We start from the raw sequence: 16,847 nt of genomic DNA, 5'->3' as shown, positions 1-16,847 counted from the left end.
TGGTGGCCTTGTTGACGAAGGAATGCTGCCACGGGTGATAGGCATTTGGTAAATATCCTCGGGGCAGATTTGAGGCCGAATGGAAGGACACGAAATTGGTAGTGGTGTCCCGCCACCGCAAACCTGAGGAACTTCCTGTGCCCTTTGAGAATTGGTATATGGTAGTAGGCGTCCTGAATGTCTAAGGACGTCATGTAGTCCCCTTCCTCCAGAAGACCAAGGATTTCTTGCAGAGTCACCATACGGAACGATTGTTTCTTTAGGAACACGTTGAGTGCCCTGAGGTCCAGGATTGGCCGCCACTTCTTTCCTTTTTTGTGGATTAGAAAGAAGTGAGAGTAGAAGCATTTTCCCTTGTGGGCCCGTGGAACTCTTTCTATTGCTCCCTTCTTCAGCATGGAAGCTATCTCCTGAAGAAGTAATCGTAGGTGCCTGTGTGATCGTTGGCAAGGTGGTGTCGTTGGGGGGATTGAGATGAATTCCAGGGAATGTCCAAATTGAATGAGTTGGAGGACCCACCGATCCGTTGTCAAAGTTTGCCAATTTTCTAGAAAGTGTGTTAGCTTTCCTCCAAGTCGTAAAGAATGTAGTGGTGGAGGGGCTAGCCGGGGAGACAAGTCATTGTCTGTTGCCAGCAGGACGTTTTTGGCCCTTTCCTCGGTAATTGGACTTGCCGTAGGAAGACTGGCGTCCCTGTTGTGGTTGCCGCTGTTGAAATTGCGGTTTGCTCTGTGAATATGAGTAGGAAGACCGATTTTGGTAGGAACCTCTGTAAGCAGGTTGGGCTCTTCCCCTGTTGCCACGAAAGGACTGGGTCCGGAATTGTAGAGTACCCAGAGCCTTGGCTGTGTCCGTGTACTTTTTAATGGTGGTGAGGGCCGCGTCGATCTGTTCACCAAAGAGGTGCTGGCCATCGTATGGCATATCTAAGATCCTGGTTTGTACCTCCTGGCGGAAAGTGGTGGCCTTGAGCCAACCCTGTCGTCTCAGGACCGCAGCCCCTGCCAGTTGCCGGAAACCAGTCATGGCGGCGTCAATGGCACAGTCGATAAGCTCGGAAGCAGAGGTCTGGCCTTCTAAGAGAAGTGAATGTGCTTCCTCTCTGAGATCTTCAGGCAGGTTAGAAAGATAGGTCGCAATGTCCGCCCAGAGTTGGCGATTGTAACGGCCCAGTAGTGCAATTGAATTAGCCACTTTCACCGTCATGGCTGACGTGGTAGTGAAGCGTTTGCCAACGGAATCCAGTTTCCTGCCTTCCTTGTCAGGTGGCGTCGACAGGGGCGAGGCTGGATTTCGTGAGTTCTTCTGCGCCGCTTGAGTCACCACGGAATCTGCTTTGGGGTAACCTGTTAGGCATGCTGGCGCCGATGAGGTGGCCTTGTATTTTTTATCAAGCCTGGGCACTACCACCTGTTTAGAAGCAGGAGTTTGCATGAGTTGTTTGCCCTGCTTCCATATAAAGTCAATGATTGGGATAGATCTTGTTGACTTCTTAGAGGGCTCCTTGAAATCGTAAAGGAAACATTCAGTTTCCTGAGTTTCCATGGACATATGGAACCTCTTGGCAGCCCGCTCGATGATGTTGTGGAATCCACCTATGTCTGCAGGTGGAGATTCCGAGGTCTGTGGATCCGGAGAGGCTGGAGAATGTGCCACATAGTCCTGGTCTGCATCCGGGTCCGACTGGTCGTCATCGACTTCACCTTCCTCCTGTTCTCTCTCCTCTTCGTCAGATGAGGGAGTGTCTCGAATTGGCACCTGTACCTTTTCAAGGACCAGGGGAGCTGAAGGAGCTGGCGCCTGTGCAACTGGAAGCGCAGGCGCAGAGGGTTTCTCCGGAAACCTTTCCTTATAATCCTTTATGAGGAACTGTAGGTCTGAGACGATGGATGCGGGGAGACACACCATAGGAGTAACGTGTGTCTGGGTTGGAGGTTGTACCGTTTGTTGTACAAGGTCGTCCTCCTCTTCCGGCTCCTCGTATGTGGTTTGGCACTTAAGTACCAGGTCTGACGGACTAGTGGCTTGCGTAAAGGAGTCTTCGTCCGACTCCTGACCTTGCAATAGACAGGCCAGAGGTAGCTGTTGCACCCTACCGGGCGACGTCTGAAGTGGCGTGATGGGCCTTTTAGTAATTTTTACCGTGACATGGCTCACTTGCGGTGGAAAGGCATCCATGGCGTGTGATAAGAGTGCAGACTCCTTCCATGGTCCTGTAGACGTCGACGCTGGAGTTGACAGCGCCGTGGCAGGTATTTTCGCCGACGGCAATTTACTAGTCGTCGACGGTGGTTGTGACGACGGCGTCTTCATCGACGTCATTGTCGTCGACGGCAAGTTCCCCACCGTCGACGGTGTACCTGTCGTCGACGGCTTTCCCACCGTCAACGGGATGTTCCTCGTCGACGAGGTAAACTTCGTCGACGGCGATGTCCTCGTCGTCGATGTAGTGACCGGGATGGTCGACGGCGTAGGTCTACTCGCCGACGATGAAGGCGTCGTCCTCGTCGTCGAGGAGGAAGCAGACGATGCAGTCGTCGTCGACACGGTCGTCGTCGAGACAGTTTTCTGCGCTGAATGAACCATCGACGCTGTCGTCGTCGTCGGGACCAGCGGCTGCTTCCTGGGGACAGGAAGGTCCTTGCCAGACACAGATGGCTTGCCCTCTGAGGACTTTTTAGAAGTCTTCATAGGAGGGGTGTCTGTGGGGCTAGGGGAAGAAACCCTTGGCCTCTTCAAGGAAAACTGTGAGACTCCAGACACACTCACCTTCTGACACCAAGTCGTCTGTTTTGTTCTTGAGTCTGTTAAGCCATAGTAGTAGTCGTCCTTCTCGGTCCTCGAGTGTCTTGTTCGAGAAGGTCCTACATATTTTGCAGTCCTTTGCTTGATGATGAGGGTAGAGGCAATATAAACATGTTTCATGTTTATCCTCTACATGAAGTCGTTTTTTGCTGCAGGAGGAACAGGCCCGGAAAAGAAGACCTTTCTTCTGGCTATCAGACATAACTGTAGAAGACAAATAAAGTCGCTTGTGAAGAAAAAGAGAAATTCCTGAGGAGAACTCAGGTGGAGACTCCCTAGCACAATGTGCGGTAGAAAATCTGAGAGACTTGGGCTCCTGGCAGGAAGGTTCTAGAAGGAGCTAGAAGCTGATTGGCTGTTTTCTTTATTTGGTCCTTTTTTACAAAAGGACCCAGATAGGCCACCAAAGTGGGACCCTTGGGGCCTGCTCTGTTTGGTCCTTCCTGCAAAAGGACGTGGATAGGCCACTAAGGTGAGACCCTTAGGCCTATTCTTTTCTATGTATGTCTCTAGGACATTACTTTTTTATATACCGGAGGCTCCCGTCTCGACGACGGGGAATGATTCAGGCATGTGAATCTATGAAAGACACCCAAATACTGGATAACTGTGAAAGACTCCTAATCTCGATAAGAGTCCCATAATAACTTTGTCAGGTATTTTATTATATAGACCGCCTGGCACGCATTCCCAATTTGCACAGATTTTCCCTGACTTGGTAACAAGTTTAGCCATTAACAGGACTAATTCTAGAGTGTTAGGTGATTTTAATCCACATTTCGGCGACTTGGACAGCGCAGCCTCCAAGAATCTGTTACAAGACCTAGTGCCTCTAACTGTTGCAGCTGGCCAACGGCCTACCCATGAGAATCGTCATTCCATCTACCTAGTTTTTAGCAATATTAACAATCTTCAGATGCAGAATCCTATTACTTTGACCCATTTAGACAAGTTTCTGCTTCCACTGGTGTTAACAGTGTATTTTTCTCCCACCAGCATACGTTTGGTTAGAGGGTCTCTCACCAGGCCCTCAAACTTTGGAACACTCTTCCTTTGAAACTACGCCTGCTCTCCAATGAACTTACATTCTGTAAGGTCCTAAAAACGTGGCTCTATAGTAACTAGCTCTGTTTGAGAGCTGGTTAATATGATTTGTGAGCTTTTCTCTGACTGTTCTAGCGCTGGAAGGCCTTCGGGTAGCTATGCCCTATATAAGACCCACACAATAGAACAGAATAACATCACTACTTCCCTGGAGCAAATGGTTCTGGGATGTATCAAGTGAGGCATCAATCTTCATCAATGTTCACAGAAGACAACAATCCACATTCTCAAAGGATGGTTTTGGTTTGCTCTCTGCAACACTTTGGCTGCTTCTCCAAAAAAGGTTACATTTTATGCTATAGTTTCCTTTCATACCTTGAAAGAACTGCGTTCGCAATCTTTAGAGGTATATTCAAATATCCCAATTCAGTTGTCCCTTTGACATCAGTTTGTAGGCAAAGGCTGTTGAGGAACAAGAAGTGGTACCAGCATAGCATGTGGTTGCTCAAACAGAGTCCTCTTTTCTTTCACCGGTGAAAGAAGAGGGGGCTCTTTTGGAGTAGCTGGAGATAGTGAAGTTAAAGAAAGTGTTGGCTCTGGAGGCAGGGGTGGAACTAGAGGAACAGTATGCAAGAAATGCTAAAGGGGAGGTAATCTGCTGCAGCAGTTTTGCATACTATACAAAAGAAACTAGAGGAAAACAAAACCTGAAAATTGTGGTTGCATGTCTGGAGGAGTGGTAGTCTCATCTTCATCCTCTGAGTCCCCTGGACAAGGACAATGTCCAGCTCAGGAGGTCCAACTTTGTGAGGGTACCCTGGCCATAGTCAAAATAAACCTGTATAGATGACCCAGTTTCAATACTACCAATGTCATCACTAAATTCTCCACCCTCCTGAGAGGGCGGGCAAGTAAGATCTCTGGTAAGGGGATCTGGATTGAAGCGTATAGTGGATGTTGAACTGCATGCCAGATTGGAAAAAATATATTGTAGTCAGTGTGGGTGTTGAAGTAGTTGCCAACAAGAACCCAGAATACCCTGCCTTCAATGAGGCAAACTTCACAGATGACAAAGGACGTTTAAGCTTTAGAGGCCATTCGTTGGAGATGTTTGGATTTGATTGCGTTGTGTGTCCATTTAGATACCGTATATAGATTTCCTGATTTATGCCCCTATATAGGTACAATTCACATAGTGCCCTTATTTAAGTATATAAATCCAGCCCTTATTTAGGCATCGCTCATGCTAACCAAATACAGGCATGGTCAACTACATCCGATCCTCTTCATCACAAGGAGTATTTGGAAAATCAGACTCTTAAGCCTTTAGGAATTCCCCTTGCCTGAATATTGATTTCTCCAAGAACTCCTTTATTATGCATGAACATCTATTCTTTTGGGGTTCATTCATGACTCTTATGCCCGACTTGTACGTCAATACCGGCATTCATAAACACCTTCAAGGTATAATGCGCTCCATACCTACTTGCACAACGAGGCTCGCCACAGCAAGTCCCGAAGGAAGTCAAGTCCCCAACTGACGCACTGACCAGACACGGTCATCCTCCTCGCTTAGAACCCAGCTCCAGTGTTTCCGACTCCCCTTGCGGGGTATTAGAGATCGAGTCCCGGGAAAGAGATACCAACCTCTCTCATTCTAAGGAATGGAGCGCATTAGAACCTAGAGAAACATTTGGCAATTCTTGGCACAACTAAACTAGACTATAGCTAAAACAGCACCTACTTCTTCCCTCATACTATACTTAGGTTAGGTACACTGGGGTAGAATTATTTTAGAAGCACCAGTTGAGTATTTTAGCCTGTGTTATTTATGTATTTATTTTTATATATGTTATAGCTACAGACCCTGCTATTGCAGTATTATTTTATCTTACTGCGAACGCTGTACGTTTTATACTCTGCATTCTGCCTTACGATTGTAGCAGTTCATATCTCCTACATGAGAAATAAGACTGTTCAATAAACCGTTTTATTGAAACGCCTGTCTCTCTATTTCTATGTAACTGTGTAGAAACGAAGCATGCACGATTGACTGAGTGAAACTGTAATCTATTGTTTCCACAACTCTGAAGATATTGTTCAGATTCTAAGGGAAACAAAGTTGTCATGTTTATGCGGTTGTCAGAAACTAATCCCTTCTTGTTCATTCGAGAAGTTTCTAGTGACCTCTGAGTTACCTGGCACACACAAGTAGTTAAGTTGAATATACTCGATAGAGGCATACTGACCTCAGTCCTATGTCAAAACTATAGGGTATATTATTCCAATGCGCAGAGCCTATCAGGGAATTACCCAAATTCCGCAAGCGTAACAGAATTTACCGCCCAGGCCTAGTGATTACTGCAGGTAAAATGAGCATAGTATTTATTTTCTATCCAATTTAAGGAGGCTTGTGATATTAGAAAGATCAGCAGGGTCGAAAGTGATAAAGATCTGCTGGAAAAATTCAACAATTAGGATAAAAAGGCACCTGTAGCCACAAGAGCAGTCTCTGGTTATCAAATTGCAGAAGATACAGGTAACTACATCTTGAAATGCTCCTCTGAGCAGAGGTAGGAATGGAGGATGGAAGCGAAAGTGACCATAGCTGGCAGCTAGAGGTGAAAGAAATGTTTATGACAAACACAAAGAGGATTATGGTTTGGAGCATATGGATGAACTACTTCCTGGTTAGGCAGAAACCAATAAAACTTGTGAATGGAGACTCTTTCAGTAAGGAAACAGGCTTTTAGTAGGCTTAGTCCCCTGCTAAACAGGGCTCCAGCACATGTGCTCTGACCCTGGAAATGATGCATTTTTTAAATGGCGTGTCCCACATTGGCAAACTAACTTGTAAGTTCCTAGTATATGGTACCAGGGGTACCCAGGGCCTGTAATATGAATGCCCCCCAGTGACTGCAACACTTTTTATGCCACCCTGAGTGGGCAAGGTAAGACGTAGCTCACAGTTTGTCACAGCAGACGGGAAGAGCAGTTTTAAACGGCTAACTCTATGTTGATATTTAAAGTAATGGCAAAGCCAAAACCTCCCTTTTCTAATGTATGTAAGTCACCCCTATGGCAGACCTAACGAGCCCCAAGGAAGGATGTTGTATTGTTGTATATTAAAAGTGGAACCTGTACTTTTACATGTTCCAGCAGTAAAAAAAATAAATTGTCGTTTTTACTGTGGAAATGATAGTAGGCCCATTGGCAAGTATGGAGTTACAGGCTGGCACCCCAGCACTGCTAACTTCTGAATGGGACTACTAAGGTTGGTACAGTTTGGTATCATATGTAATGTCACTGGTGGGCAAAGTTCAACTTTAGAAGTTGCCACTTTAGTAGCCCACGTTTTCCAGTGCCTGTTTTGTGGTGTACACGGGGCCTGTCATGCAGACAGCTTTCTGCCCTCATAGGGAGACGTGCTAGTGACTACAACGAAAGAGCACAACAGGGGCCTGCTTGAGAAAGTGGTTTAACCTCTCTCCTGCAGGAAGCCACACGGGTGCAAACCCAAATGATGAGCTTTAAAGGAGAAGCTGCCTTTGAAGGGCAAAGTGGGAAACACTCAGGAGAGGGGCTACTCTATTGTTTAGGTAGAAAGGCGGCAATGGGGATACAAGAGGAAAAGCCAGTTGTCAAACTGGTTTTCCCAGGGCTGTGGAGCCCTGAGGTAGCCACACCCTGGGGGATAGCTAATGAGGTCTAAACACCGAAAGAGGGGACTCACCATCTTAGGAGTGAGCAGAATGATGCATTCTGGGATAGACGGATGCCACACATCAGGATGTGGTCACCAGGTGGGAGGAAACAGAGTAGCCCATTGGCTACCAACTGCATCCTGCCCTGAGGGCAATTTCAGAGCATAAAGGGGGCACACCTGGCACACACACTCCGATGTCGACAGAAGTGTAAGCCGGACCGAAGAGGAACTGCTCTGTTGTACTAAGGGACCAGCAAGGAGGCAGTACCAACAAGGCCTACTGGCTAGGGGAGAGAGAAACTGGGCCTGCCATGTCCTGCTCAAGGAGAAACTGTCTCCAAAGCCCGGTCATGCCAAGAGAACTGAAAGGGCTAGCTGACTGGCCTTCTGTTCGCAGAACAGGAACACAACAGGTGTAGATGCCTGCTGGGGCAAGTTGGCATCCCAAAGTCTTCAAGTCGCTACCACCACCACCGTGCAGCACAGAGGACAAATATGCCAGGCACAGAGCCTGGGACTGCTGCTAGAGAATTGGTGGAACCCTCAGAAGAAGAGTTATGGGCCCAGGAAGAATTGGCCTGTGGCTGCAACATGGGGAGATGGATATTTCAGTTGCGACCTGTATTCGGCCAGGCTGGAGAGGACTTTGTGGGATACTGACCCTAACCAGGACTCCCTCCCCATCTTCATGGACAGACTAATCCCTGCCGGAAGACCCCCGACCACATTGCATCCACAGCATCCCTAGAGTACAATATGCATCCTTCATCCCTTGCATCAGGACCACTGCATAGGAATCCATTACAACACAAATAAAGTGACTGGAACTGATGGAGGACTGCTTCATCAATAAAGTTAACTGTTCTTTAACCCACAGACTAGCTCCCTGCCTGGGTTGGTCGCTTTAAGTACTAATAACCAACCTCATTGACACCTACCCAAGTATTTCTTGAATTTTTTTTTCCAATTCTTAGACTTTGCCACGGCTTGTTCGCGGTTGAGTTAAATTTGTTTAATTTATTATTGCTTGTAAAATCTATATCTATGGAACCCTCCAGTAGATGTTTTTCGTTTCTAGTGTCAAAATTCTTATAAAATGCAGTTTATTTTTTATAAATCAGTGTTGGATTTCTTGAGTGTCATGGTGACATAAATGTTTAAATGTTTTTCACTTGTTACGCTACCTAAAACTTGCTGGTCAGTGCCACAGCTACCCAGAGGTGAGCTGAGGGTTTAACAGACATCTACTGGACCTAAAGGGATCTGTAAGTATTGCACGGTGAGGTCGCACAACCACACAATATAATACACCACATTTCATCAAACTTTCCATGTACTAGATCTTGAAAACAATGTATTTATTTATAAAGTTTTATATAGCGTGAACAAGATTCCGAGCGCTTTACAATAGGTTGGGAGGAAGGACATAGATGCAAAATCGATATCAAGTAGGAGTAGAAAACAGGAATGGTCGCATATTCAGGGACAGTTGCACAAAAAAATAACCATAACAAATGATAGTCCAATGGAAGTAAGAACATGTCTTCGAGCAGGTGCGCCTAGCCCAATTAGGGTAAGAATTTACTCAAAGAATTTTTTGGCTGCCATCCCAACCATGCAAAGCAACTTTACTTTCTAAAACATGCTGTTGGATCAGCCAAATCTAGTGCTTAGAAAGCCCGTGTATGGTCAGAGATGCATGCTTTTTAGAGTTGCATTAATTTTAACATTAATCCTTACAATTACATTTTGGGCATAACATTGGTAATGGTTATCAAACGAAAAAATAGAGGACTGTTCGCATCTCAAATAAACATATAAGTGATGCCCATACAGAAGAAAGAAACTTTAGCTTCAATATTAAGTACTAACTATAATGTTAAGGGATTGCAGAACAATATGCTGCTAGAAAAGGCATGCGCGAAATTACCGAACATGCACAAAAATCCAAGCACTGATGTGATGTGTAATCTTAGAAATAAACAGGAGTCAAAATAGCCATTGATTTTACAAGACTGTTCGTTTAAAACTAAATTCTTTTTTTCCAATATCAAATTGGTGTGTGACGAAAGCATCTAGATCTACCCAACTGTTGGTGGTAAAACTTCCATGCAAAAACACATGCAGGTGTACCAATGGAACATATGTTCCCAAGCGATCTGGTAACTAGCCTTTCAAACAAATGCCAAAACGCAGCATGGCAGGTGGCTTTCTTCTTAAAGGGCGGGGTAAAAAAATAAAATTGTAACTATCAACAAACATGTAATTTGCCATCAGATTCTCGGTGAACCATTTGACCGCGCACAAAAACAAAAGAGGCCCATTAGACCATACATATCAAAGAAGTTTACAATAATACTGGTGATGGGTAAAGCGTAAATCATATTTAGTTGTACATGTTGTCAATGCAGTTTGTTCTTATGAACTTAGTCGCATGATATAATAAGTAAAAAGTGCATCGACAAATAGGAAGAATGATTAGAGTAGTCAACACAAATAGTGATATAATTAACCGTCTATTAAATGTGTGCTTGCTTTTCAGAGCCCTTTAAGTTCTAAAACAAAAAACAATCAAAACATATTTGATTGGTTTGAACACCTATTCTGAAATAGAAATTAAATTAGGCCGTCACCAGGAAAACGACTAGGATTATCTTTCTCACCCTCTAGAACCGCTGGACATGCGTCAAACTGTGCTTCTCTGCCTGCCCTAGAAGAGTGGCGCAGCCTCCTACCCTTAGAAGAGGACCCAGATACCCAAAGACGTTGCCCACCAGTCAGATTTCCCATGAAGGGTTCAAGGGATACACCTGGGGTGCCGTCCCTTCAAACACCATGCACTCTCTCTCACGTTTGTTTGCCGAGTAAAGGATGAGCATGGTAGTACAATATGTCACTGTGAATACATAAAGGTAAAAAGATCAAGGAACAAAACCGGACCCAAAACACCACCTCTGATGAAGAGACAAGCACCTTTGTGTGATCAGCGACAGGCTTTGGAAGGAAACTCATTTAAAAAAAACTACCGATTTTTCGTGGAAGAGGCCTTTCCCGGGTGGGCAAAAGAAGTGTTCCACCAAAAGGCAGATGGAAGAAGAGGGCACCACCACACTAAATAAGGAAGGGAATCGATCCCCCAACGGGAAATGTAAAGACAGTCTTCTACCGGAGAGGCAGGGGGTAGCTGCCACTGATCAAGTTAGGAAATATGCCTCTACTGCGCCCCTCTTCCAATAGGAAAGGGAGGGCGAATGAAAACCCAACATCTAAGAGAAGAAAAATAACTCCTTAGGAAAAGAAGAAGGGAGGGCCCAGACTGTACAAGAACACCCCACTGAATGGGCGAGGACAATCCACACTGTAGTGGAAATGGGGCGAAGATCCCTGACTTGGAGAAGGATTCAGTAGCTGTAAGGCAGAAGGCCGGTCGCTTCCAACTGGGCAAAAGCGTGCGTCTTATAGAACACCAATGTATTTATACCAAACAGCCTCGAGTACAGCTGGCCTCTTACAGGCATGTCAGTACTACATGCTATAGAGCAACATATGCAACTAAATTACAAAAAGCTCTACGAGGAACTACAAAATCAACATTCACAAAAAGTGGTCATTCACTTATTTCTACACTGGTCCTCTTGGTGTTGATGAATCTACTATCCATCATAAAAGATGGCTTTAAGGTAGACTTTTTACAGCACAAACACACCTGGGGCAAAAGAAGACATGTTAGGCTAGAACAAAAACACCTACCTTTATAGAAGCATTTTGGTCAATAATCAATACGATGTAAGACTCAAGAGCCAATACTTCGCACATCATTTTATTTTAACATTGCAAAAATATGTACCTCGTCTGCTGGCAACTGATCTTTAAATTCTTCCATCTTTGATTCTGTGTCATGAATTATTCCCTCTGCATTGTTAACCGCTTCAACTCGTTCCTATGGAAAGAACGACACATTTAAGTTGCACTTTTTATATACAGCTATTTTTTTATGCCACATGCATAAAACATTGGAACATGGTACAATGTCAAGAAGATTATCATTGCCTCCACAGGAACGAAAGTGCACCTCATTTATGACGTCAAATTACCAGAAGATGAATGTTCATTTAGGTCATGGGCATTCGTTAGCAAGAGTATTGAATATGCTACTTACCAGTATGCATCTGTTCTTGGCATGTAGGGCTGCTAACATTCATATCTTAGCATTAGATCGCCGCCTAGTGTTGGGTCCGGATGATCGCACATTGTTGTCCTGGAAGAGTCTTCGAAGTATCCTGAGATAGGTGGCTCCTCCCCTGGACTACAGTGCGCATGGGCATCGGCTCCATCCCCAGATTGTTTTTCGCCATTGTGGCAGAAGATGGAGTGAAAAGTGTAAAGGATGTCCATGCTAATAAGTGAATACAATAGTATATCTGCAGCTGCGACAGGCACCGGGGAGGAGGGTGGGTGATATGAATGTTAGCAGCCCTACATGCCAAGAACAGATGCATACTGGTAAGTAGCATATTCAGTTCGAGGCATGTGGGCTGCTAAATTCATATCTTAGCATAGAATACATAGCAGTCCCTCCATCAGCGGCGGTTGCCCGTGCCAGCTGCAGAAACCTGAAAGAGTGTCTTGAGAACAGCCTGTCCTACAGCAGCTTGCTGCTTGGAATGTACGTCAACACAGTAGTGTTTTGTAAAGGTATGTGGTGTAACCCACGTGGCTGCTCTGCAAATATCCTCTAAAGGAATGTTCCCTAGGAAAGCCATGGATGCCCCCAGTTTGCGTGTGGAGTGCGCCCTTGGGGGTATCGTTAAAGTGCGCTTGGCCTTTTGATAACATATTTGGATGCACTTAACAATCCACCTGGCTATTCCCGCTTTGGAAATAGGGTTGCCTTTGTGTTGTGGTGCGAAGGCAACAAAAAGTTGTTTTGTCTTTCTAAAGGGTTGTGTCCTGTCCATGTAGTACATCAACGCCCTCCTTACGTCTAACGTATGGAGCATTCTTTCCGCCACCGTTTGTGGGTTTTGGAAGAATGCCGGTAAGTCAATAGTTTGGTTGAGATGAAACTGTGACACCACCTTCGGAAGGAATTTGGGGTTAGTACGTAGCACTACCCTATTTGGATGAATCTGAATGAATGGCTCTTGGATTGTGAGCGCTTGCAGCTCACTAACACGCCGTAGCGACGTGATAGCGATTAGGAAAGCTACTTTCCACGTTAGGAACTGGAGTTCACACGAGTGTAGCGGCTCAAAAGGTGGTCCCATTAGTCTGGTGAGGACCACATTGAGGTTCCACACCGGAGCTGGTGGTGTTCTTGGGGGAATGACTCGCTTCAGACCTTCAAGGAAAGCCTTAATGGCAGGCACTCTGAAGACAGAGAGATGCTGCCTGTTCTGAAGATAAGCCGCTATGGCGGATAGATGTATCCGAATGGAAGTGTACGCTAGATTGCACTTGTAAAGATGCAACAGATAGCAAATGATGTTAGGGATAGATGCATCTAGCGGGTTGATGTCATTGGCTGTACAGTAAATGACAAAACGCTTCCATTTCGCAGCATAGCATGCTCTGGTAGTTGGCTTCCTAGCCTCCTTGATGATGTCCATGCATTCCGGAGGTAGGTTAAGGTAGCCAAACTCTACGACTTCAGGAGCCAGATTGCCAGGTTGAGCTGTTGCGGATCTGGATGCTGAATTTCTCCATGGTTCTGCGTCAAAAGACTGGGCGTGAGGCGCAGTCTTTGATGCGGCACCACTGAGAGTTCGAGGAACGTGGTGTACCATGCTTGGCGCGCCCACGTTGGAGCAACTAGGATGAGAGTCATCGCGTGCTGCCTTAGCTTTCTCGCGACCAGCGGTATCAGAGGGGCTGGTGGAAAAGCGTACGCAAATTTGCCTGACCAGTTCATCCATATCGCATTGCCCTGCGACTGTGGGTGAGGGAACCTGGCGGCAAAGTGTTGGCATTTTGCGTTTTCTTTTGTGGCAAACAGGTCTATCTCCGGATGACCCCACTGCTGGAAGTACGGGTGGAGTACAGATGGGTGTAACTCCCACTCGTGCATTTGATGGCTGTATCTGCTGAGCAGATCCGCCATCTGATTGTCCTTGCCCGGGAGGTGTTCCGCCATGAGGAAAATGTTCCTCTGAATGGCCCACTTCCACATGCCCTGAGCCAGATGAGACAGCTGTGGCGAGTGGGTGCCCCCCTGTTTTTGAATGTAGTACATCGCGGTCATGTTGTCCGTCCGGACTAACACTACCTTGTTGCACAGATGTACAATGAAGGACTTGAGCGCCATGAAGATTGCCATCAGTTCCAGATAGTTGATGTGCATCTTCTGTTGCTGCGTCGTCCATAGTCCCTGCACTGTGTAAGTGAGCAGATGAGCTCCCCATCCCTGGAGAGATGCGTCCGTTGTCAGGATAATTTGTGGCACTGGCTCCTGGAACAGTCGGCCCTTGCAAAGGTTGTGTGGAGTCCACCAATGCAGAGAGTCGTATGCCCGACTGGTAACCAACACTAGGTCTGTCAATTGTCCCTGAGCCTGTGTCCACTGATTTGCTAAGCATTCCTGGAGCGGACGCATATGCAACCGTGCGTGAGGGACTATGAAGATGCAGGAGGCCATCATGCCAATCAACTGCATGAACACTCTCGCTGGAAGTGAGTGTTGTGGTCTGAACCTTTGGATTAGAGACTGCATGCTGTCTATCCTGACTTGGTTTGGCTGAGCCATGGCCGTCAGGGTATTGATCGTCGCACCTAGAAACTGCCGGACATGTGCCGGCTGAAGATGCGACTTTGGGTAGTTCAACGAGAAGCCCAGATCGTGAAGGAGGTGAATGGTAGTTGACATGTCCGCGGCGCACTGTTGTTCCGACTTGGCCTGAACGAGCCAGTCGTCTAGGTAGGGGTAGACATGAATGTTCTGCCTCCTGAGGTGCGCTGCTACTGTCGCCAGACACTTGGTAAACACTCTTGGGGCTGTGGTCACTCCGAAGGGTAGGACCTTGAACTGATAATGCTTGCCTTGGATAGTGAATCTGAGGTATTTCCTGTGGGACGGGTGTAGTGGAATGTGGAAATAAGCATCCTTGAGATCTAAGGTTGCTAAGAAGTCCCCTTGGTTTAACAAGGGAAGAATTTGTTGCAGTGTAAGCATATGGAAGTGTTCTGATAGTATGTACAGGTTGAGGGGACGTAGATCTAGAATGGGTCTGAGAGATCCGTCCTTTGGAATAAGGAAGTACAGGGAATACACCCCTGTGCCTTCCTCTCCCACCGGCACGAGCTCGATTGCGCCTTTTTGCAGCATCACCACTACTTCCTGCTGCAATAAGTGCAAGTGCTCTGCGGACATAGGCCTTTGCCTTGGCGGGATGTTGGGTGGAGTGGATTTCAACTCTAGGCAATAACCATACTGGACTAGTTGTCGCACCCACCTGTCTGTGGTGATGTTTCTCCAGACGGGCAGGAATTGCTGCAGTCTCCCCCCGACAGGTGTTAAGTGGTCGGGGGGCAGCGACAGAGAGTCACTGTTTGCTTGGGGTAGAGGAGCGGGAGCTGTTGTTTCCTCTGCCGCGACCTCTGTTGCTGTTATTCCTGTAACCTCCCTTGTTCTGTTTTGTGAACGAGGATTGTGCTCCACCTCTTGAGAACTGAGATTGTTGACCCATTTGTCCTCTGGTGACTCCACGTACACCTGAGCGACGAAAATTGCCGCCACGAAACTGTTGTGACTGTAGGGCCCCCATGGACTTAGCAGTTTCTGTGTCTTTTTTTATTTTTTCTAGGGTGGTGTCAACATCTGGACCAAACAGACTATCAGGATTGACTGGCTGATTAAGAATGGTTGTCTGAATATCTGGTTTAAACCCCGAGATGCGGAGCCACGCCTGTCGTCTCAGCATAACGCTAGTGTTGATAGCTCTAGCAGCTGTGTCTGCGGCGTCAAGTGCACACTTGATGGCTGCGTTTGAGATCAGCTTCCCTTCCTCAATAAGCAGTTTGGTGCCTTCTTGGAACTTTGGAGGCAGGTGTTGTATAACCTGTTCTAGGGTGTCGTAATGCGCCCTATCGTAACGTGCTAAGAGTGCTTGTGTATTGGCAATGCGCCAAAAGTTTGCGGCCTGTGCAGCTACTCTTTTGCCCCCTGCCTCTAGCACTTTGGACTCCTTATCCGGGGGAGGAGCTTCACCCGTCGTCTGGGAGTTGGCACGTTTCCTGGCATTGGCGACCACAAGAGAGTCCAGTGGCAACTGTCCCCGAATGTATGCGGGGTCTGCAGGTGCAGGTCTGTACTTCTTTTCAATGCGTGGATTGACCACTCGTGCTCTGGTAGGCTCCTTAAATATATCCCCAGCATGCTTGAGGACTCCTTTAAGCATAGGCAGCGTCTTTACTGTCCTTTCAGAGACTGAAAATGTGTTGAAAAGGAAGTCTTCCTCTATCGGGTCAGCATGCATGTCCACATCATGATTGTCTGCTGCCCTCTCAATTAGCGCATGAAAACCTGCTGAATCCTCAGTTGGGGATGCACGTGCATTAAAAAGCTGCGGGTCCTGCCCCACACTTTGGGTGCCCTGGTCACCAGTGTCATCATATGAATCCGGTTGTGCATCTGGTTCATTGATAGGGAAATTGTATTGCTCGTCCTCATCATACCCCTCACCCGCAGAGTGTTCTGGTGAGGGAGTAGGGCTCCGTCTCGGAGGAGGCTGGATTGGTTCCATGAGGCCTGAAGCGTCAAGGGGCACCCTTTTCTTTTTCAGTGGGATGTCATATGAGTCCACTGACTCTGAAGTGATTTTTCTCTTATAGAGGGTCAATTTGCCTGTGTCAGCGTCGATGAAATGCTCTGAATCATCCTCTGATTCGAGTACCCGACGTGGAAGTGGGCCAGCCGTTGAAGAAACCGTCTTCTTCGGTGCCGATTTGGTGGAAAAGGCTTTCGGCGCCTCCTTTGGCGGCAAAATCAAGAGAAGTTTGCCAGAAGGCTTTGCTGGATTGTCCTTTTGCGCCTGCGGCGATGATATCGGAGCCGACGGAGCAGAGGCCTTCTCCCTGATTCTCTGTAGTGATTCGGCGATGAGGGACGTTTCACTCCCAGTGGGTTTTGGCGCCGACGAGGATGTTTTGACCTTTCCCTCGGATCCGACGTCTTTGTGGGCCTTGTGCGCTTTCGACGCGGATCCCGCTGTCACCGACCCCGAGTCCTGGGACCGGTGCGCAGACGTGCCAGTCTTCGATCCGTGCGCCTGCGTAGCCTCCGTGGAGCCGGCTTTGG

At 47.0% G+C, this 16,847-nt stretch overlaps 1 protein-coding gene across 1 annotated transcript in view; it reads right to left on the bottom strand.

Annotated features, from left to right (window-relative positions):
- The window catches only part of HSPA9 (heat shock protein family A (Hsp70) member 9), a 360,992-nt gene that overhangs the window by 32,111 nt on the left and 312,034 nt on the right, over nt 1–16,847 (bottom strand). The window contains exon 15 of the mRNA XM_078653348.1: nt 11,403–11,495. Coding sequence (XP_078509474.1) covers nt 11,403–11,495 — 93 coding nt within the window. The remainder of the gene's footprint in view (nt 1–11,402; nt 11,496–16,847) is intronic.

The sequence above is a fragment of the Lissotriton helveticus genome, chromosome 7 (assembly GCF_964261635.1).
Source record: "Lissotriton helveticus chromosome 7, aLisHel1.1, whole genome shotgun sequence".
Lineage (NCBI taxonomy): Eukaryota > Metazoa > Chordata > Amphibia > Caudata > Salamandridae > Lissotriton > Lissotriton helveticus.
This window is presented reverse-complemented; position numbering and strand designations above follow the sequence as displayed.